At 41.3% G+C, this 21,579-nt stretch overlaps 1 protein-coding gene across 2 annotated transcripts in view; it reads left to right on the top strand.

Annotated features, from left to right (window-relative positions):
* Nucleotides 1-21,003, top strand: part of TGFBR3 (transforming growth factor beta receptor 3) — a gene marked incomplete at both ends in the record, with an annotated part of 179,711 nt that extends 158,708 nt beyond the window's left edge. For both annotated transcript variants that reach the window (XM_079697433.1, XM_079697434.1), the window contains 3 exons: nt 7,485-7,526; nt 10,349-10,456; nt 20,885-21,003. In XM_079697433.1, the coding sequence (XP_079553559.1) occupies nt 7,485-7,526; nt 10,349-10,456; nt 20,885-21,003 (269 nt within the window). The remainder of the gene's footprint in view (nt 1-7,484; nt 7,527-10,348; nt 10,457-20,884) is intronic.
* Nucleotides 21,004-21,579: the final 576 nt, after the last annotated feature.

Genomic DNA, 21,579 nt, shown 5'->3' with positions numbered 1-21,579 from the left:
AAAAATGTGTATTCTGTTGTTTTTGGATGGAATGTCCTATAAATATCAATTAAGTCCATCTTGTTTAATGTATCATTTAAAGCTTGTGTTTCCTTATTTATTTTCATTTTGGATGATCTGTCCATTGGTGAAAGTGGGGTGTTAAAGTCCCCTACTATGATTGTGTTACTGTCGATTTCTCCTTTTATGGCTGTTAGTGTTTGCCTTATGTATTGAGGTGCTCCTATGTTGGGTGCATAAATATTTACAATTGTTATATCTTCTTCTTGGATCGATCCCTTGATCATTATGTAGTGTCCTTCTTTGTCTCTTCTAGTAGTCTTTATTTTAAAGTCTATTTTGTCTGATATGAGAATTGCTACTCCAGCTTTCTTTTGGTTTCCATTTGCATGGAATATCTTTTTCCATCCCCTTACTTTCAGTCTGTATGTGTCTCTAGGTCTGAAGTGGGTCTCTTGTAGACAGCATATATATGGGTCTTGTTTTTGTATCCATTCAGCCAATCTGTGTCTTTTGGTGGGAGCGTTTAGTCCATTTACATTTAAGGTAATTATCGATATGTATGTTCCTATTCCCATTTTCTTAATTGTTTTGGGTTCGTTATTGTAGGTCTTTTCCTTCTGTTGTGTTTCTTGCCTAGAGAAGTTCCTTTAGCATTTGTTGTAAAGCTGGTTTGGTGGTGCTGAACTCTCTCAGCTTTTGCTTGTCTGTAAAGGTTTTAATTTCTCCATCAAATCTGAATGAGATCCTTGCTGGGTAGAGTAATCTTGGTTGCAGGTTTCTCTCCTTCATCACTTTAATTATGTCCTGCCACTCCCTTCTGGCTTGTAGAGTTTCTGCTGAGAGATCAGCTGTTATCCTGATGGGGATTCCCTTGTGTGTTATTTGTTGTTTTTGCCTTGCTGCTTTTAATATGATTTCTTTGTGTTTAATTTTTGACAGTTTGATTAATATGTGTCTTGGCGTATTTCTCCTTGGATTTATTCTGTATGGGACTCTCTGTGCTTCTTGGACTTGATTAACTATTTCCTTTCCCATATTAGGGAAGTTTTCAACTATAATCTCTTCAAATATTTTCTCAGTCCCTTTCTTTTTCTCTTCTTCTTCTGGAACCCCTATAATTCGAATGTTGGTGCGTTTAATGTTGTCCCATAGGTCTCTGAGACTGTCCTCTGTTCTTTTCATTCTTTTCTCTTTATTTTGCTCTGCATTAGTTATTTCCAGTATTTTATCTTCCACCTCACTTATCCGTTCTTCTGCCTCAGTTATTCTGCTATTGATCCCATCTAGAGTATTTTTCATTTCATTTATTGTGTTTTTAATCGATGCTTGATTCATCTTTAGTTCTACTAGGTCCTTGTTAACTGTTTCTTGCATTTTGTCTATTCTATTTCCAAGATTTTGGATCATCTTTACTATCATTATTCTGAATTCTTTTTCAGATAGACTGCCTATTACCTCTTCATTTGTTAGGTCTGGTGGGTTTTTATCTTGCTCCTTCTCCTGCTGTGTGTTTTTCTGTCTTCTCATTTTGCTTATGTTACTGTGTTTGGGGTCTCCTTTTTGCCGGCTGCAGGTTCGTAGTTCCTGTTGTTTTTGGTGTCTGTCCCCAGTGGCTAAGGTTGGTTTAGTGGGTTGTGTAGGTTTCCTGGTCGAGGGGACTAGTGCCTGTGTTCTGGTGGATGAGGCTGGATCTTGTCTTTCTGGTGGGCAGGTCCACGTCTGGTGGTGTGTTTTGGGGTGTCTGCAGACTTTTTATGATTTTAGGCCACCTCTCTGCTAATGGGTGGCGTTGTGTTCCTGTCTTGCTAGTTGTTTGGCATAGGGTGTCCAGCACTGTAGCTTGCTGGTCGTTGAGTGAAGCTGGGTGCTGGTGTTGAGATGGAGATCTCTGGAAGATTTTCGCCGTTTGATATTATGTGGAGCTGGGAGGTCTCTTGTGGACCAGTGTCCTGAAGTTGGCTCTCCCACCTCAGAGGCACAGTACTGACTCCTGGCTCCTCAATTTGGGATGATTTGTTGTCTATTCATGTATTCCACAGATGCAGGGTACATCAAGTTGATTGTGGAGCTTTAATCCGCTGCTTCTGAGGCTGCTGGGAGAGGTTTCCCTTTCTCTTCTCCAGTGATGATTTTATTTTTTAATCGTGAAAGGGAAAAGTAATCATCTGAAATTTAGGGCATATATATATAAAAAAAAATGGGGGGCACAAAAGAACATCCCCAAATTTGCTATTATTTATATACAATTTATATGTAATTCTTAGCAAGTTAAGTGTTTAAAATACTGAATTTTCTCCATATTTCTACCACATAACTTTTTTTTTTTAAACATCTTTGTTGGAGTATAATTGCTTTACAATGGTGTGTTAGTTTCTGCTTTATAACAAAGTGAATCAGTTATACATATACATATGTCCCCATATCTCTTCCCTCTTGCGTCTCCCTGCCTCCCACCCTCCATATCCCACCCCTCTAGGTGGTCACAAAGCACCGAGCTGATCTCCCTGTGCTGTGCGGCTGCTTCCCACTAGCTATCTATTTTACACATAACTTTTTAAAGATTAAAATGTGTTCAGGACAGTACCTGGCATATCATGGGCACTCAGTAAATGTTAATTTCCTTTCCTTCCTCTTAACATCTCAGCCAAACTAGGGTTTTTGTGGGGGATTAGAGGGGAGTGGAAGGGAAAGTTGTGAACGTCAGTTGGAAATTAATCCAAGAGAGGCGTTACTTTTTGGAACACATTTGATTTTTCCAGAACAAAAATAGTCTAAAGCACCAGCCAGGTTTTGTCCTCAGGCTGAGGTAGAGATGAGGGGAAGCTGAGTAGAAAGATGGTATGAATGTTTAATTAACTGATCAAGACATTCAGTCTCTATCCAGTAAGCAAGAGATATCATAGGGTTTTTTTTCATTCAATGTGCTTCACATTTTGAAAACTTTTTACTTTAGAAAAGTTCAAATATAAACAGAAACAGAGGTAATAGTAGAATGAACTCCCATAAACCCTTCAATTGGTTTCAACAATTACCAATTCATAGCCAATTTTGTTTTATCACTTCCTGTCCCTGGATTGTTTTGAAGGAAACCCAGACATTTCATTTTATTCACAAATATTCCAGTATGCACCTTTAAAAGTTGAGACCCGTCAAAGATCTCAAGTAGAGAACCGATGGTCAGATCATTTAGGAAGACTACTCTGAAAGCAGCATGGAAGTTGAGTTGCTAGGGTATGTATGCAATAATAAGATATATATGATATTTATGGTTATTTATAATGGAAATGTTTATTGAGGACCTACTACATGCTTGGCATATAGTAAACAAATTTTCCTATCTTTGAATGAAGGCTTTACAGTCTAATGCACTACTGATGTTTTGGGCTGGATAACTCTGCTGTGGGCGTTATCCTGCGAATTGTAGGATCTTGAGGAGCATCCCTGGCCTCTACCTACTAGATGTCCTTAGCAAACCCTTCCACCAGCAGTTGTGACAACCCAAAATGTGTCTAGACATTTCCAAATGTCCCCTGAGGAGCCAAGTAGGCAAAAATCACCCCCAGTTGAGAACCACTGATCTAGTAGAAGGATGCAGATAAGTGAATAGGCAATTGCAGTGATATTGAAAGAACCCAGAGAAGAGATTAATTTGTTAAGAGTGCAATAAAGTTAGTAAAAAGTATATCTTCAATGGCCTGCACAAGCTTCTTTGTCTCCCCATCCTTCCTTCTGTGCCAAATACTAATAGATGCGGGTGCCTGTTAGACACCTCATTTCCCTGTGGGCCTGCCTGGTCCTGCCATGTTTAGGAGAACTGAATTGAAAGCCTGAGGCCAGAAGCTGTGGTCAGTTACTCATGCATAAGCCCAGAAATATCCCTTTTATGAAAACCATGCCTAACAGTCTGAGGAGGGAAATTTTGATTCTGGGGCAGACCAAAGTTTGCTCAGAGTATATGAAAAGATTTAATTCTGAATGTTGATTATAGTTTGTTCTGTCTGTAAAGAAATCTTTACTGTTAAAATTCTCTTTACAGTAATAGCTAGGATTCCTTTCTTGCAATTGTACCCTTAAACCAAAAGTAAATATTGTTCTGTCCACTCTTTTCCTTTCAGCATGCCAAATCGATCATAGGGTTCCGGTGGAGATCAAACTATTTTAGTTAATCTCAGGGGTTATTGGGAATTTTGGAACCAAACTGTTAGAGGATCAAATCCTTTAACCTTGTATCTGCAGCTTGTGCTTATTATTGTTTATGCACAGAAAGCATGGAGGAACTTCGCCTCTGGGGAAATGAGCAACAACTGTTTCTGCTTAGCTCTATGAGGAGGCCCCTATTTGGGGTGGGGTAAGAGGATTAGGTCATAACGTAAAGCCATTAAGAATTTTAAAACAATGTCATCTCTCACACAGGCCTTACTATAAAACCTACATTCTCACATCTGATGTTTCCTTAGGGGAGCATCATTATTTGAAACCTCTTGGGGATTTTGAGTGACAGAGTTTAACTATGGGTGGTTGATTGAATGGAACTCTTCCCAGAAGTGTGTATATTTCTCGCATGATGAACGCTATAGAGACCTTTAAATGCCTTTGGACTTAGTTCAGCGTATCAAACCACTACTTCTTGAAGAATTTTGTGGTTAGATACCCCTACTTCATAGGACTCTTGAGAGTTTAAAATGAGAAAATGTAAGTGAAGGTTTTTTGTCAATTGTAGAACACTATACAAATGTACAAATGTAAGGCATCACTGTTGTTACTTTATTGCTGCCAATAAGGCTGGTGGAGCCAAACTCCCAGGAGAGTCTTTTATGTGCATTGTGTAGTTGGTGTGTGTTCTGCACACTGAGATAGATTTTCTTAAAAACACACAATTATTTTAATTTTCTTAGTAATTTTATTTAAGTATAACTTTTGCATATATCCTGATCCCAGGGCCACTATGCTGCACAACTCCAGGGGCCATCGTTCAGTTGTAGTGGCTTTGATTCATCCCATAACATTACTTCCCTTAGAGCTGGACCATGATACCCCATGCTGCAAGAATGTGATCAACCAGCTAAGATGGTTAATCCTGAGACTTTACAATCCTATCTAGCTTTTTTTATTTTTATAAACATCAACTCAAATGCTGCTTGTTTTGGTCAATTTTTCACGTTTTTTTTTTTTTGCTTCCCTATGGATTCCAACACAAGGTGTGTGTTCCTTTATTGAATGAAAATGGAGATAAAGAGAGGCACTAAACACATCACTTTTAAACTCTCAAGAACAGGGGCAGAGTCTGTGTGAGGACTTAACACATTTTTTCTATAAAGGGCCAAAGGGTGAATATTTTCAGGTTATGGCTTATGGAGTCCCTGCCTCAACAATATATAAATGAATGAGCCTCGTTATGTTCAAATAAAACTTTATTTATGGAAGAGATTTGACTTTCATATAATTTTCACATCATAAAATATTATTTTCATTTTTTTCAATGACTTAAAAATATAAAATTCATCTTTAGTTCACTTAAACAAAAATAGAGTGGTTGGCTGTTATATGCTACCCCCTGGTCTATGATATTCTCACTGTTGAGAATAGCATGTCACTATGCACAAGTACCTTCTTTTTTTTTTTTGCTGTATGCGGGCCTCTCACTGCTGTGGCCTCTCCCGTTGCGGAGCACAGGCTCTGGATGCACAGGCTCAGCGGCCATGGCTCATGGGCCCAGCCGCTCCACAGCATGTGGGATCTTCCCGGACCAGGGCACGAACCCGTGTCCCCTGCATCAGCAGGCGGACTCTCAACCACTGTGCCACCAGGGAAGCCCACAAGTGCTTTCTTAATCAGTGCTTCCCCAGCTAAGGACAGAGCAACACTCACCAGTCATTTAGCTTACAGGGCAGAATCTGGAATCCTTGGTCAGCCCCTACCCTGATGCTTTCCAGCTCTGACCTTGGGCTGGTCACATGATAACAGTCTCAGGCTGCTCATGGGTAAAATAGTGATAAGAATTCTTTTTCTGCCTCCCTTACGGGGCTGGTTGAAACCTCAAATGAGATTAGGCTGTCTAGCACTTTCTGAACGCAAAGGCATTGTATAGAAATGTCAAAGCATATAAGCATTTTCTTATAGTCTTATTCCAAATTTCCTCTATTGCCTTTATTTTCAAAAAGTGCATCAACATTCTAACCATCCTCCACCAAGCATTTCTGGTAAGGCCGTTCTATGGTAGGCTGAGCCCTGAGGATATACAGATGAATAAGATCTAGACTCTGCCCTGGGGGTAAAAAAAATTGAGAGAATTCCAATGTGATGTGGCACATTTATAACAGAAGAGGGAGGGAATGAGCAAAGGTGGGAGAGACTTGCCCTGCTGGGATGGGCATGGACTATGAGATAATCAGAGAAGACCTCCCTGTGAAAATGCCAGAAAGCAGGTCTGGGAGAGGGGGAGTACTTGAGGGGATGGCTTGCAACTTGTGATGACATGGAGCCACATGGAGAATTGGGGGAACTTCACTACAAGGAGCCCAGCACAGGTGAGGAGCTCATGAGGAAAGAAGGCTGGAGAGAGGTGGATAGAGGGAGGCAGACCTCTCTGTGCTGTGCTAGAGAGTCTGGATTTTTTTCCCCATAAACGAAGGGAAGTCATTGAGTGTTTTAATCAGGGCAATAGCATAATCAGCTCTGAGCTCTGGAAAAGTCACTCTGGGGGCACATATGGGGGGAGAAACATTTGGGGTGGGAGCAGTAGTGGTGACAAGGAGACCAGTTAGAAAAGCTCTGTAATAATGCAGATGTGTGATGAGGAGCTGAACTATAGGATGACTGATAGTATTAGGATGGAAGAATGAAGATACCTTTACAACCCTTGTGTACATTAAAAGACTTTTTTTTTTTTTTTTTTGCGGTACGCGGGCCTCTCACTGTTGTGGCCTCTCCCGTTGTGGAGCACAGGCTCCGGACGTTCAGGCTCAGCGGCCATGGCTTACGGGCCCAGCCTCTCCACGGCATGTGGGATCTTCCCGGACTGGGGCACGAACCCGTGTCCCCTACATCGGCAGGCAGACTCTCAACCACTGTGCCACCAGGGAAACCCTAAAAGACTTTTTTGAAAGTCGAATAATACTGAATACACTGGGGAAACACAGGATTTAAAGATATTGGATCCTTTTTTAAATAAACAGAAAGGTACACACACACACACACACACACACGAATTATCAGACTCAGATTCCTTGAAGGTGTTTGCCTTCAATTTTTCTTCAAATTGGAGAAACTGTACAATTGATCATTAACAAAGTACAGTGTTTAAAATTTCTGAGTAATCCATGTTATAGTCTTGATATCTAAAGAGGATAATTGACAAAGCTTTTACAAAGGAAGTCTTTATTAACAAATAGAAGTGTCAGCCTCTGCTGAGATTTCGATGACCTTTCGCTTAGAACTTGGTTTCTCTGTAGAACGCATCGTGATTTATGTTTTTGTTTCAGAAACAGGTCCAAGCATTAAGAAACCGATTCCAGTTTCTCCACGTAAGTCTTTATGCAACTGTTTCGAAATAAAGCCTCCTGGGCTTTTATAAGAATGAGTTGGTTATGGAACATTTGCCAAACTTTGAGTTTTGATAAGAAGACTTCTGCTCTCATTCTCCCTCACCCCATTTTTCTCGTACTTTCTTTTTTCCCTTCCCCTGTCATTCCTTCATTCTCCTTTCTTTTTTCCTCTCTACCTTTGCCATTTTAAAATAAGAATTTGTTAACCCATTGGTGTGTATCACCTTAATGCGAATGTAGTAACTTTCTTAGTTCTAGAGAAGTTAATCTTCTGCATACTTATATCAATTGTGATCTGAAAGCATTAACATACAGCTATGGGAGGGGTTTGCTTTATGTATCATCAACAGTATCTACCTGCTCAGAGAAGTAGTGATAAAGGAACTAGCTGCTATACCATTAAGACAATCACTAGTCCAAGGGGTGTTGAGAAGGCTTGTAAGACAAAAAGGGAGAGAGACCCAACTGCTGCAAAATGGTGCATTGGAAATTATCTGGGCCAATTTCATTGCTTTATACAGAAGAAAACTCTGACCCAGAAGTATTTAAGTGACTTCCCCATGGTTATAATTGTCACTGAGGCAGGACAAGAGCCTGGGCTTTCTGGGTGTGCACCCAGAGCTCTTCTAGATAATGTTGCCTTGTGAGGAGAGTCTATACTTTTTTCCTCTTTAAGACTTTCCAGGTTAGCCTCCATGGCTGACCCCGTCACATACACGTAAAAATAAGTCTGGAGAGTTCCTTTATGCTAAGTACTTTATAAACCATTCTATTAAGTGTATTATTTTAACAATATCATGGAACAGTATCATGAACCCAGAAAGAGATGCATATGGACACGTTCTCTGGTACTCACCTAGTCTGATTCTCATAAATGACACCTCCATCTTTAGAATTTTAGAATATTTTCATTAAAAACTTTTACTCATGCCCCACTTTTGCATCTGTAGGCATGAAAAGACAAGTCATCTTTTTTTTTTTTTTTTTTTTTGCGGTACACGGGCCTCTCACTGTTGTGGCCTCTCCCGTTGCGGAGCACAGGCTCTGGACGCGCAGGCTCAGTGGCCATGGCTCACGGGCCCAGCCGCTCCGCGGCATATGGGATCTTCCCGGACCGGGGCACGAACCCGTGTCCCCTGCATCGGCAGGCGGACTCTCAACCATCTGCGCCACCAGGGAAGCCCAAGACAAGTCATCTTTTAATATCTGTCCTACGGACTAAATTAGGTTGATGGCGGCTTGGTTCGTCTTAACCTCCATAGCGTTCTTCCCACTTCTTACTCCTCCTAGGGGATCCCCAGCCCCTTTGCAAACTCCTTTTGTTTACCCCCTGCCTTCAGCCAGTGAGGTAGTGCTGTCCCATTTTTTAGAAGTTAAATGAACACCATAGAGCACATGGCTAGAAGAGTAGCGACCAGGACTTGGGAATTTGGATCCTTCAGAATCTTCTCTACCACATTATACTTTTCCTGAGCCCTTTCAAATGCTGGGGCTGCTCAAGGGTCACCTTTGTCTACACCTGTGTCTTCTACACTGAAGTTGTTGAATTTACATAGAGATCAGCTGGAGTCACTTCTGACTGGAGAGGAGCATAGAAACAGTATTGAAATAACGGAGAGATCCTGTACCTTCAATTTATAGTAAAAAAAAAAAAAAAAAAAGAGAAACTTTAGAAATTTTATTCCACCAAAAACCTCTCTCCCTTGGAAACTGATTTTTACTTTTTGTAAGTGATTCAAAGAAGGTAGTTCTCTTAAATGAAAGGAAATGTTCTATTTCTGTGGCCTAGAGTTAATTTCAAATATAAAAATCTTTGCCAAATGGAGGAACAATTGGTTCTATTTATATGTTTTGCTGACCATAAAATTGACATCACTCCCCACTGAGGAGTATTTCCGTTCACCTCATAGAAAGATCATGGTTGGCAAAGTGTTAAAAAGTAGGTTGTGTTAAATGACACAATAGGTAATTGTTGAGATGGAGGGTTTAATGTGAGGAGGTCAGTGAAATTTTATAATCCATAGGAATAGTTTATCCTTATTGTATGTTTTCTCCTTCTCACCACCTTTCTTCCTGTTATCTTTCATACTTTTAAATGTTCATGAAGGTATGTTTATAAAGTGTTTGGAGTGTGTTTTTTATGTAGTGTCTTGTTGTTTTTTTGTAGTGTCTCAGTGTTCAGTGAATAAGAAGCCATGAGTCAGATTTTGATAGAAGTTCACCTTATTTTTCCCAAGCATCTTAACCTTTGACTTTTCAAGCCACTTTACCATTCAAATAGTAGGTTCTCAGATTGAGACAATGAACCATAGACCTAAGGTTTTACAGAGTTGACAAATCTGATTTTTTTAGTAAGTTTGTTGCTGAAAATAAGTTGCAAACTGAGGGTATCTTGGAAATCTGAAAATTTCATTATTCTCTTGAGAAAATATTTGCAAGTTACACATACAGTGTATTTTGTTGGAATCTGCTTTTTTTGCGGTACGCGGGCCTCTCACTGTTGTGGCCTGTTCTGTTGCGGAGCACAGACTCCGGACGCGCAGGCTCAGCAGCCATGGCTCACGGGCCCAGCCGCTCCGTGGCATCCGGGATCCTCCCGGACCGGAGCGCGAACCCATGTCTCCTGCATCGGCAGGCGGACTCTCAACCACTGCGCCACCAGGGAAACCCTGGAATCTGCTTTTTATCCTCAGATTTTATTAGCTGGTGCTCAGCCTTTCTGCCAATACTTGTGAAACAATATAAAATTGCAGCATGTGATGCAGTCACTCAAAGTATGCATTGGTTTCTCTTCATTATAGTGATATTCCATGGTCTGGACACCCTAACCGTGATGGGCATTGCGTTCGCAGCATTTGTGATTGGAGCACTGCTGACAGGGGCCTTATGGTACATCTATTCTCACACAGGTTAGTGTGACTGTTGCATATCAGTTGGTGCACATTCCATGTGCCTGGGACACTATAGACACAGTGTTTCATTACATGGATGAATGGATGAAATAATGAATGAGAGAGAAAGTTCATTCCCACCATTTTCACATTTACATATTGGCATGAATTGGGTTTTGCAAAAATATAATTTGCTTTAAGCAAATCTCTAAATTCCTTTTAGAAAAGGAATGTTTAAACTATTTATGTTAATTACATTTGAGATGTTGTTGCTGAACTTCAGCTGCTAATAAAGCTATTTTGTGGTTAGGGTTTAATTAAAGAAAGATAATGCAGACAAACTGGAAACATAAAACATTCCCCCGAAGCTAAAAACTTCAGAATAAACATATAAATCGGCAGGAAGTAAAAAAGGAAGCCAAGGTGCTGAGCACTGTCCACCAGAGGCCCTAATCAATGGCATAAACCAGAATTTCTCGACCTTTTTTAAATCCATATCATGTCTTCTTTGATAAACATAGAATTCTCATGTCTTGCTTGAAAATTATTTAAATTTTCAAAATATATTTTCATGAATTGTAAACAGATAAAAATGGTGAAACAAAGCAGTTTGTTCTCAAGTTATGCTCTTCCACCCCTAAAAATTCTCATGTGCCTTTCTTCCTGCCCCTTACCCCCAGTCCCAAGGTTGAAATATTCTGGCCTGAATAGAGAACCTGTTCTGACTCCAGGACAGAATGCAGGCCAGGCTCGGAGAGTCTGTCGTGCAAGGGGAAGGAACAAATGGACTGCCCTTCTATTGCTTCTTTCTTAGGTGCCTTGCGAATATGGAAAGGAAAGACATGCATTTTGAGGTGTGTCTAGGAAGCTAGTTGGTATTGTCTGTTTATAGATGCTTGTTTACACTGTGAAGCTAGGTAAGCTGCTGGATTGATCATTCAGGTAAGACAGGCACAGACTTTCTGTTTCGAATTTCATTAATTCTCCATTGAACCAACACATGCCACGATCTTTGGCCTTACCTTGGGCCATCCAACTAGCCAGGCTGAAACGATGACTGCTTTATAGGGAAGAGAAGCACGGAAGGGCGTTTTGAGAAGTCATATCTTAATCTTCATCAGAATCTTCCCTTCAAATACTGCATTCTCTGACTGACTTACTTTAAATTATGGCAGAAGGAGAAGAATGAACCCTATGGTGCCTAGCATGGGAAAGTCACCCAGTCCAAAACAAAAGTTTAGGAGTTTAGGCTTTGAGTCCACAGATTCCTCATCAGCAACCTTTGAGTGAAGACAGTTACCCTTAGACAGCACAGGTTTGAACTGTGAGGGTTCACTTATACGCGGATATTTTTCAATAATAAATACTACAGCACTACACCGTCCACGGTTGGTTGAATCCACGGATGTAGAGGAACTGCGGATGCGGAGGGCTGACTATAAGTTACATACAGATTAACCTCCACGTTGTTCAAGGGTCAAGTGTATATTTCACGTGAGAGAAAGAAAATAAGTCTCTTAAGCGTAAGGCTCTGAGGATATATGAACATCTGTGAATCAGTTTAGGAATGTTCTTCTTCATGAACAGCGTATACAAGCACTGGAAGGCACAGCGTTTAGCAGAGGAGCATCTTAGAATTAATAATTTTGTCACAGGAGTACTGACACATTCACATCTCAGACTCACAGTTCTTTGCAACTTTCCCCAATCTCCTGCATGGCTGTAAGGTTCTAGGGCTGTTGGGCAGCTTATGCTGTATATATTAGGAATGAACTTGAAAGTACGCCGAGAAGACTCTGTAGCCCTGAGAATTTCTATGGGGTAGTCACCCACAGACGCTTACCACATACCTGCTGAGCCATGACTGGCCTTGATCATAGAGCTACACCCCCAAACCCCAAAAGCAAATCTCAGGCCAGTAGGGCCAGGAAGCCAGGTAAAGTCAGAAGAGGGCAACCAGATGGCACTCACTATGGGAACAGATCCCACTGAACTCCCTCTAGTAATCCAGAATCTTGTCCATGGCCATGCTTACAACCGGGAAAAAGCAAAGCCTGGTTCTGTGGCACGTATTGCTGCTTGTTAAATTCTAAGGTGTGTTGTTACTGTTCCCTTCTCCCCCAAACCAGAGACTTAAGGAGGACTTTTTAAGTTTTGTTAATATAGAAGTAGATTTGTAAGTAGATTAAAAAAACAAAAACAAACACAAAGGCCTTCCTGTGATGATTTCCAGCAAAATAAATTATGCTGATTTGGAAGCTGACACGTTTATAGACACTGTCATTTGGGCTCTAAACCTGTTAGCATCACATATGATACAGCTTCAAATGACTTTTTAAAAATTAATTAATTAATTAATTTAGGCTGTGCCAAGTCTTAGTTGCAGCACGCGGGATCTTTTTAGTTGCAGCATGTGGACTCCCAGCTGTGGCACGCATGTGGGATCCAGCTCCCTGATCAGGGATCGAACCCAGGTCCCCTGCATTGGGAGCGTGGAGTCTTACCCACTGGACCACCAGGGGAGTCCCCAAATGACTTTTTATTAAAAGCTATAGCCTATGGTTCATTTTAAAGACTGCTCATAAGGAGTACCAGTGTCATGCAAGCAAGAAAAAGGCTCACTTTAGGACCAAATGGTAGTTTCCTATCCAGAACCCCCTCGGTTTCTTACCTGGGTCAGCTAGCAGCAAGTTTAGATAAAAAGAGAAGGTCATAATGCAGTGGCCAATGGGAAGAGGTGTCTATATAAACACTGACTCAGTCCATTCAGTTTCCACAATAATCTAAGCTGTGGAAGTCAGACCTTATATGGTATATTTGGGGGTTCAGGCAGCATCTGCCTCTATGGCTAAAATGATCCTTAATTTAGACAACTTCCTGTTGTGCTGTCCATTCCATCTGCAGCACAGAATGCAGAACCAAGTCACAGGTTTCAATTGTGGAGATCTACTTATACACCTGGAATGTGTGTTAGTCCAAAAAAGCTGGGTCCCTGCTTTATCATATGACAACTTTGGGCACAATAAGGGATACTTCCTTAGGGCTATATTCACTCTGTTTGGAAAACTCCGTTTCTAATATTTACATTCTCCACTAAGATGGTGCAGAGAGGAAGGGCAGTCAGGGTGGAAATGGTGCTGGAATGGAGCCATAGGATCTTCATACTCCTGGGAGCCTAGCTAGGTCATTGTCCCTAACCTGACTCATGAAGGTCCCAAAAGTCATGTGCAATATTATATCTATTAATTTTTTGAGGAGAGGAACAAAAGCATTTATTTTTAATTTTTAGTAAAACTTTTAAGCTTTATCACAACATGCACATAGTTTAAAGGCTGAAATAGTTCTGTAAGACTTGTTATGAAAAACATGAGTTCCCTACTGCCCCACTCCCTTTTCTGTCTCTTCAGAGCACCATTTTTGACTCTTAGCTGATTCTCTCGGACATCAATCCATATCTCTAAATAACATGAATATATTGCCACTTCTTGACAAAAATTTTAGGTCTTTTCTGTCGACCTCTTACTATGGAAAATGAAAATTTAGTTCTCTTTCAGCCCTGTGTCCCAATTATATATTCATGCCCTTTTTGTCCCCCTTGTCCCCACCATCCTCCAAATAGAATTATAATGACATTTTGGTTAGGTCAGAATTAATGTTTGCGTTATTATGACAGCCTAAATACTAACCACACTTTAGTCATGTAGTATAATAGTGTTGCTTCTCCTGCATGACTTCTCCCTAGAATTAATAATTGTCTCTCTCTCTCCACCCCCACATTACCTTGGTTTTGTATTTAATTATCACTGATTCATGAGTTGACTCTGCCAGTTGTCTCAATTTCCTCTTACACTTACACATTCAGACATCAGATATTCTACTGATTCATTTTCCTCAGTACTTTCGAGTTGTGGATGTCCTGTGTCATGGATCTTGTCTTCCCCCTCCTTGGTTTAAAGGGAACATAAGAGGTAAATGTTTTTTGCACCATGCATGTCTGCAGATATCCTCATTTTATACAAACACTTGGTGGATAGTTTGGCAAGGTATAGAATTTTAGGTTACAACTAGTTTTTCTTCAGAATTTTGAAAGCACTCCTCATCGAGTTTTACCTCTGAAGATTGCTTTGGGGAAATGCAAAGCCATTCAGATTCCTGAGCAGTTTTTTCTCTCTGGAAGAAATTTTACAATAATAGTGTTTGATTTAGGTATATTTTCATTCATTATGCTGGGCATTAATTGAGCCCTTTCAGTCTAGAAACTATGTCCTTCATTGTTGAGATTTTTTAGAATTATTTATTTTTTCTTGCCCCTGTTTTTTTTGTTCTCTCATTCTAGAAATAATTTTATTTGAAAGTTGAACTTCTTGAATCGTGCTCTAATTTTCCTTTTCTGTTTTCCATCTTTTTCCTTTCTTTGTTTCCTAGGAGATTTCTTCATCTTTATCTTTCGGTTTCTTATTGCATTTTTAATACTGCCTTCACATTTGTTAATTCCAAGAAGTATTTCCTATGAATTAAAAAAATATATCCTACTCTTATCTTATGGGTGCAATGTCTTATCTCTCTGAGAATATTAATATAGAGTTATTTAAGAATAGGGAAGTTCTGAGCTTGTGGGTAGAACATATTGATTTTGAACTTCCCTTAGGGTGATCTGGCTAGGCCTTTTACTGAGGAACTCCTGTATCTCATCTTTGGATCTTTCCTCTTGAGCTTATCAGGTTTTCAGTGAAACACGTTTTCCTGTTTCCTTCCTGGAGGTTGTAGTTCTGGCTGTCAGCATTCTGGGGGTCACAACATTCAACATGTAGACATTAATTTAATTCCCCTCTGTAATTGTGGTTCTCTACCCTCAATTGTGCTGGTGTTGGTCATTCCCGGAACCCTAGTTTCATCCTCTTTAGAGAGTAAGCTTGCTGTCTTCCTCCTAGATGAGGAAGGGCAGGGTCCCAGCACCATGGAGTAAAGAAGGGGATTTAGAGAAATGTTACTGCTTCTCAAACAGAAGTTTAGCCAACCCAACTTCTTACAGCCCCATGTTCACCCTCTTGTCTAGGGGTACCTGATGCCACCATTTCCTGAGTTTTTGAGGAGTTCTGTGTTACTACTTGGCTGTTTCTCAGCTTTTCCTAGTGGTGGCTTAGGTTCCACCTAAGCCTTGACTTGAATCTGCTAAGTCAGTTACTACTCACCCATTTCCTCATTAGCTTCCAATATTTTATTGCTATTGTCTCCACTCCTGTTTTCTTTCTTCTTCTTGTAGGTTTTCTTTCTTCTTATAGGTTTATGCCTTTTAAAAATCTGTAAATTGTCATTTTGGTAAGGTTTTCCTCTAAGCCTATGACTTGCAGTTTTGTACCAATTAATATCTTGATTCTTGATATTTGAATTTCATAAGCTCCCTCCTGTGAGAAGAGTAAAATAGACTACCTTTAGTTTAGGGAAGTTTTCAATCCCTTTTCATCAGTTTCAAAAAATTACCCCTCCCCATTCTCCAAGAAAAAAGACCTACCTTTTGCGGGCAAAACTGTAGGAGGCGGTGGGTTAGATATTGTTATAATTTATCTTTACTTTAACTTGCCTTTGTGGTCCCTGAACAGGATGCACTCAAAGTCTGATGATAATAAGAAGAGGAAGAAGAGAAAGAAGAGGGGAAAAGTGGGAGGGAGGTCACCTTTTATGTGTATCTGTACCACCTTAAATGTGGGCTATTGTCAGAAATTGGACTTGAAGCACTAGTTTGCTCAACTGCTAATCTTGTTACCTGAGCCAAGAATATGAACCATGTTTGTCTTTAGTAAACATAGAGATGATCTGTACTTCACAGGGTTATGAAGGTGAGAGTATTTAAACAAGAAATGCAAGTGAAAAGTTTTCTGAACTCCAAAGTCCTCCAAAAAATGTAAGGTTGCTCATATGTGCAGGCAGAAAAAAATCTAAGTGTGGAAGGAACACTGTGTTTCACAGAACAAAGCAAAATGCTGAGGTGTTGAATTAGGTGTGCCTGTCCCAATCCCTCGGGCTTCTGTTCAACAATCCTGAGTTGAACACACTGTATGTTCTTAAAGCAGAAGTCAAGCACATACCCAGGTCCACCTGAGTCAGGTAATTAGGATGCTCCTTTTAATTAGGAGCATCTCTGGAGGCTTCAAATGCTTTCAGGCATCTGAAATTTCTCCAAGCTCCCCAGGTTAGTCCAGGTGAAGAAAGAAACAGCAAGAAGACCAGCTAAAGTGGGACTAAGTAGGAGACAAGAGACTAACTCCCAGGGATCAGAAAGATGCAGGTGGGACAGATGGGAACTCTGGTATGCCTGGAGAGAGGGCAGGATCCACTCTTTTCACCCAAGCGCTCAGGTTAAGTTAAAGTAAGATGCCTACAGAAAACCAAAGTGCAGGTGCGAACAGGTTGGCCATATTGCGGGAATATAGAAAGAAAGTGGGAGGTAGAACATTTTGAAAGATTTTACTTCCTGCCTTGGAACCTTTCTCCATAACTTATAACAACATCTAATTCACCCCTCCTGCAGAGTTTTGCCTACAACAGGAAAGTCCTTTAGCTTGAAAAGTGAGGAGGGACAATTTTTGAAAATGATGAATAGTGATTGAAAGCTTCTCTAAACTAAAGGTGGTCTAGTTCACTCTCCTTATTGGAGCGAGCTTGTGAAATAATTATAATAAGGATATCAAGAGACAATAATTGGTACAAAATTGCAACCAACACATAGGCCTAGAGGAAAATATCTTTGTTTTCTCTGCAGCATCAAGTAATATTAGGTCTAAGTCACCCCCAGGCATATGGTTTTCAATCCAATGCTTAAATATCTCTCAAGAAAGAAATTCCATAAATTCCCACTATAACTAACCAATCCTCATAATCAGCAAGTTCCCTGCTATGTGACCTAAATCTCTGTCACTGCCATTTAAACTCATTTCCTCATGTACTGCTCTCCAGGGAGCCTGTCTGCTCCTCTTTGTAATAATCCTCTGTGGGCAATATTTGCAAACTGTCTGCTTTGGGCTAAATAATTGAGATTCCTCTCACCTTTCTTTAAAATTCTTCTGTTGTTGTTTCCCCGTAGAGCTTCTCCATGTTATTCACATCTTTAGATTAAGTTTCTTCCCCAGAACCTGCCATGGTGAAAGATTTAAGAGATAAGAATCCAGTTGTAAAGTAGACTGCCAAAGAGGTGGCAGGAAATCGGATCTGGACAGCTCCATGCCAAGCTAAAGAAAGGAAATAGGTTATCCCTTAAAATATGTGGGTTTTTTTTTTTCTTAAAAACATCTCTGGCAATATCTAAGCTCAGCCACGGGCTAATATGTGAGCCGGGTGGAATGGAAGGCAGCCATGTTCACCATTATACCACCAACACACACTGAGCCGGGTGGAATGAATCCTTGTCCTAACACACCTTCCTCCTGAGTATCCCGTGTGCCAGATGCCTCTTTCCCCTACTCACTCTCCTTCCCAAATATCTCTTCCTCGGTGGTTTGAGATTTTAGGAGCAAAGCATGAAGACTGAACACATTTCTTCTGATGGCCAAGTTTGATATTTATGAGCAGGGAGCCTTCCTCGAACTTGCATTCTCTAAGTGCGCCTGCTCTGCATAGCCCTGCAGTCCTCCCTGACCATCCATCTTCTCCAGAAGTAGGCCAGTTGTACTTGTCACCCAAGGGATATTTTAGAGAAACTCAGTGCTCCAAGAAATCAGAGGTCACTGTGATAGAGAGCAGAAAACCAAAGAACCCATCTTAGAAAACCTAAGGGACTCTGCTGGCTTTTTAAGCAGAAACATCTGCACATTAAACTTCCTTTCTCATGGTGAATTTTTCTGTAGTGCCACTTGCGTCTGACAATGAGAAAACTTTTCTTGATTTCTCCAAAGGTGAAAGTTTTTCCAAAGGTAAAAGTTTTTAACAACTTGGTTATACTGGGAAATCTCACATCTTACATGTGAAAATAGACACAGAGCTAGAAGGGATAGTCTAAAGAAGCTGTTTTCAACATTTCCAAGCAGATTCTCAAACAAAGGTACTCCTTGGCACACTGTTTTCTCAAATCTAGCAGATTATTAGGTTAAGTTGACTTGCCCACCCTGGTGAAATGTATCCTGTAGTCTTGAGTATAGGGGACTTCTTTGTTTTGTTTTGCTTGGGGTTTCATTTTGGATGGTGTTTTGTATTAGCGCAAGAGTTTCCAAAACTCTGGAAGTTGAAAGACCTTTTTAATGGGCAATGATTAAAATAAACTGACATGACAACAAATTATATTTGGCAAATAGACATCGGAAAGCAAATATTCAGACTTCCTGGGCAGGGAGTAGTGCTGGCACTTTTCCTGAATATGAATAATCAAGCACATGTCACATTTGGGATGAGACAAACCTGTTCACTGTCGATAGAACAGCCAAAGCCATCTTGCTTTAGCTGCTATCAGGCTGAACGAACGAAACCCAGGTGAGCCAAAACGGGGAGGTGGGGTATTGACTTACCTCCTGCTTTTCTGATGGATCCTTTATTGAAATGGGGAAAAGATATTTTTAAAATGTGCTTCACATACAGACACTTTAGTCCTGCTAATTGATAACCTGAGAATCCAGCTGGGTATGTTTCAACATGTGGGTTGTAAGGGGGCTGAATTTTTAAAGTATATCATGAGTTGTTCTAGTCTCTGGAGGATTTGGGGTTTTGGGGGGGTGGGAGAGGGTAGACATAATTCAGAATAGCTAACAGATTTAATTTCCTTTTAGAAATAAAGTTCCCACTCTGGGGAAAGTGGATTTCTGGCAGAAAGTCACTGTCATTGAGGCAACCTTCCCCACCTTTAACTAAATGCACACATGAAGGGTAGAGGGTAATGCTGGAAAGGGTCCAAAATATAGATTGCCAAAAAAAGAAGAGGGAAAATACATTGTTTCTCTGCCTCTGAGGAATATTGACCTGCTCTCCCCTCTCCATCCCACCAATCCCAGAAGAATAGATAATCAGAGGAAATACAGCAAGGGCCAAATATGCAGCAAGCATATGCAGGCCCTGAGGTTGAGGCCAGAATGTGTGTTGTAGCTGTGTGGTTCATAAATGGGTGACAGGGAAAGCTGTAACCAGACCCAGAGGCATGAGCTGCTTCTACATTTTGTAGAACTGCTGTTTTGGCAGAGGCTTTTGAGGGGCCCCAAAAGGGGAATGGAAGTAACGGACCAAGTTCCTGTGCTTGGAGGGCAGAGCCTTTGCTGGTGTGTTTTGTTTTAAGGAAGAGGCCAGAGGGTTGCTTATCAACTGTGGAGTGCTGTGTATTTCTGCCTGACAGGAAAGAGGAGGCTCATTCATAAACAGACCTGGCCCTCTGGGGCTTCCCACATTGGAGTGGGGAGATCGCTGACCAGAAGTGTACGAAGTTGATGCTTTGACTTTTCGAAGAAAATGCAGTATTTGTCATCAGAGAGCCTTGATCACTTTTCCCTACCTAGAGCCATTGTTTGAGGGCTGCGCTGAGGCCAGTTTTGTTGAAGAAAAGACAGCTCAAGAGCCTTTTGCAGCGCTAAATGCAGACCATCTGTGTGACCCAAGGTTCCCCCCACTCCCCACAGCCCTGCGCACTTGGCGTGAGGTATGGGCTTTGCTGAAATGCAGTGGGGTGTGTGATGAAAAGTGGGGTGCTTGATGTGTGAGGAGATAACTCAGGCTGCACCCTGCAGTAAACCTCCGAATGGAGGGGCTGTTGCCTGGCAACCACAGTCCCCTTGTGCAACAGCTAAGCCCCTTCTTCAAAAGGTGTTTCTGGGAGCAGGCTCCTCCTATACCTCCATTTCTCAGGCGGGTCATGTGCTCTGTGCACAGTGTTCTCTCCGCTGTAGCTAGGGCGAAACCTAGCCGTCACCACCCCTATTTCGAACAGGGGTATTCAAAAAAAGTCCTCCAAATTGCCAGGATTCTCTTATTACAGTTTAAAGGTCTCACTCTCCGAACCCTATGATACCTTTATGAGAGGAGGTGTTTCCTGAATACAGGTGCTAGTCAGTTGGATCACACAGTACAGATGATGGTGGCCTTCAAAGGTTGCAGGCACTGAAATCCTGGGCGTTCATCCTCAACTATCAGGGGTCTTCGCCCCTATTAACTGTCAGTCCGCTTGAAATCAGTTCTCTTTCCCCCATGCAAGAGGCTTTAAAAGCAAAATAAAATACCCACAAGCAGAACAGCCTTACGGTACAAGGCCTTTTGGTCTAGTTGCTTCTGCCCATGGATGAGAAGAGCATCAGAGAAAATGGGCTTTTCATTGTTACACAGCAGAAACTAGGACACCATTGTAAAGCAATTATACTCCAAAAAAGATATTAAGAAAATAACTAAATAAGATAAAACAAAAACTGAGAAAAAGGACTTTTCAGAAGTGCACATGTGTAACATGCATCTCTCCTCACCCCTTTTCTTCATTAACTGCAGGAGAGACTGCAGGGAGGCAGCAGGTCCCCACCTCCCCACCAGCCTCGGAAAACAGCAGCGCTGCGCACAGCATCGGTAGCACGCAGAGCACGCCCTGCTCCAGCAGCAGCACAGCCTAGCCTGCCCCACCCACCACCAAGGGCAGGACTGGGAGCCCACGCCTGGGTCCAGATTCCAGACTCGGGAGGCTAGATTGTGGGTCCCTGGTAAAGAGAGTGAATTTCAATATAGCGATCACCTGTTGTGTTCACCCCCCACCCAGGACTAATATAAATGTGACCCCTGGGCTTCTGTAACACACTAGATTCATGTGAGAAAGCTAAGGTGGTGGCCTTCTCCACCAGCCCCTCACAGGCTTGGGGGTTTTCAATGTGAAACACATGCCAGTTTTTAAAATGCTGCTTTGTCCAGGTAAGAACATCCGTAATTTGGAGCCCTGCGTTTTACCCAGACGCAAAGGGTTGGTAAAAGGATAATAGCCAGATAGTAGAACCAGTGAGTCGATGTGGCCAAAGATTCTTTTATAACTGAACCAAGATGTAAAACAACAGAAATGCTTCAAGACTTTCTCAGTGTGTTCCTCCATTTCTAATTTGCACCTTCTGGATGCACACTTCTCACCTTGCTGCCACACTTGTGGGGACTGCTGTGTTGGCTTGATGGGTGCTGCCCTCACAGACTGCATCCTGACACAC

Source organism: Hyperoodon ampullatus (assembly GCF_949752795.1).
Source record: "Hyperoodon ampullatus genome assembly, chromosome: 2".
Lineage (NCBI taxonomy): Eukaryota > Metazoa > Chordata > Mammalia > Artiodactyla > Ziphiidae > Hyperoodon > Hyperoodon ampullatus.
This window is presented reverse-complemented; position numbering and strand designations above follow the sequence as displayed.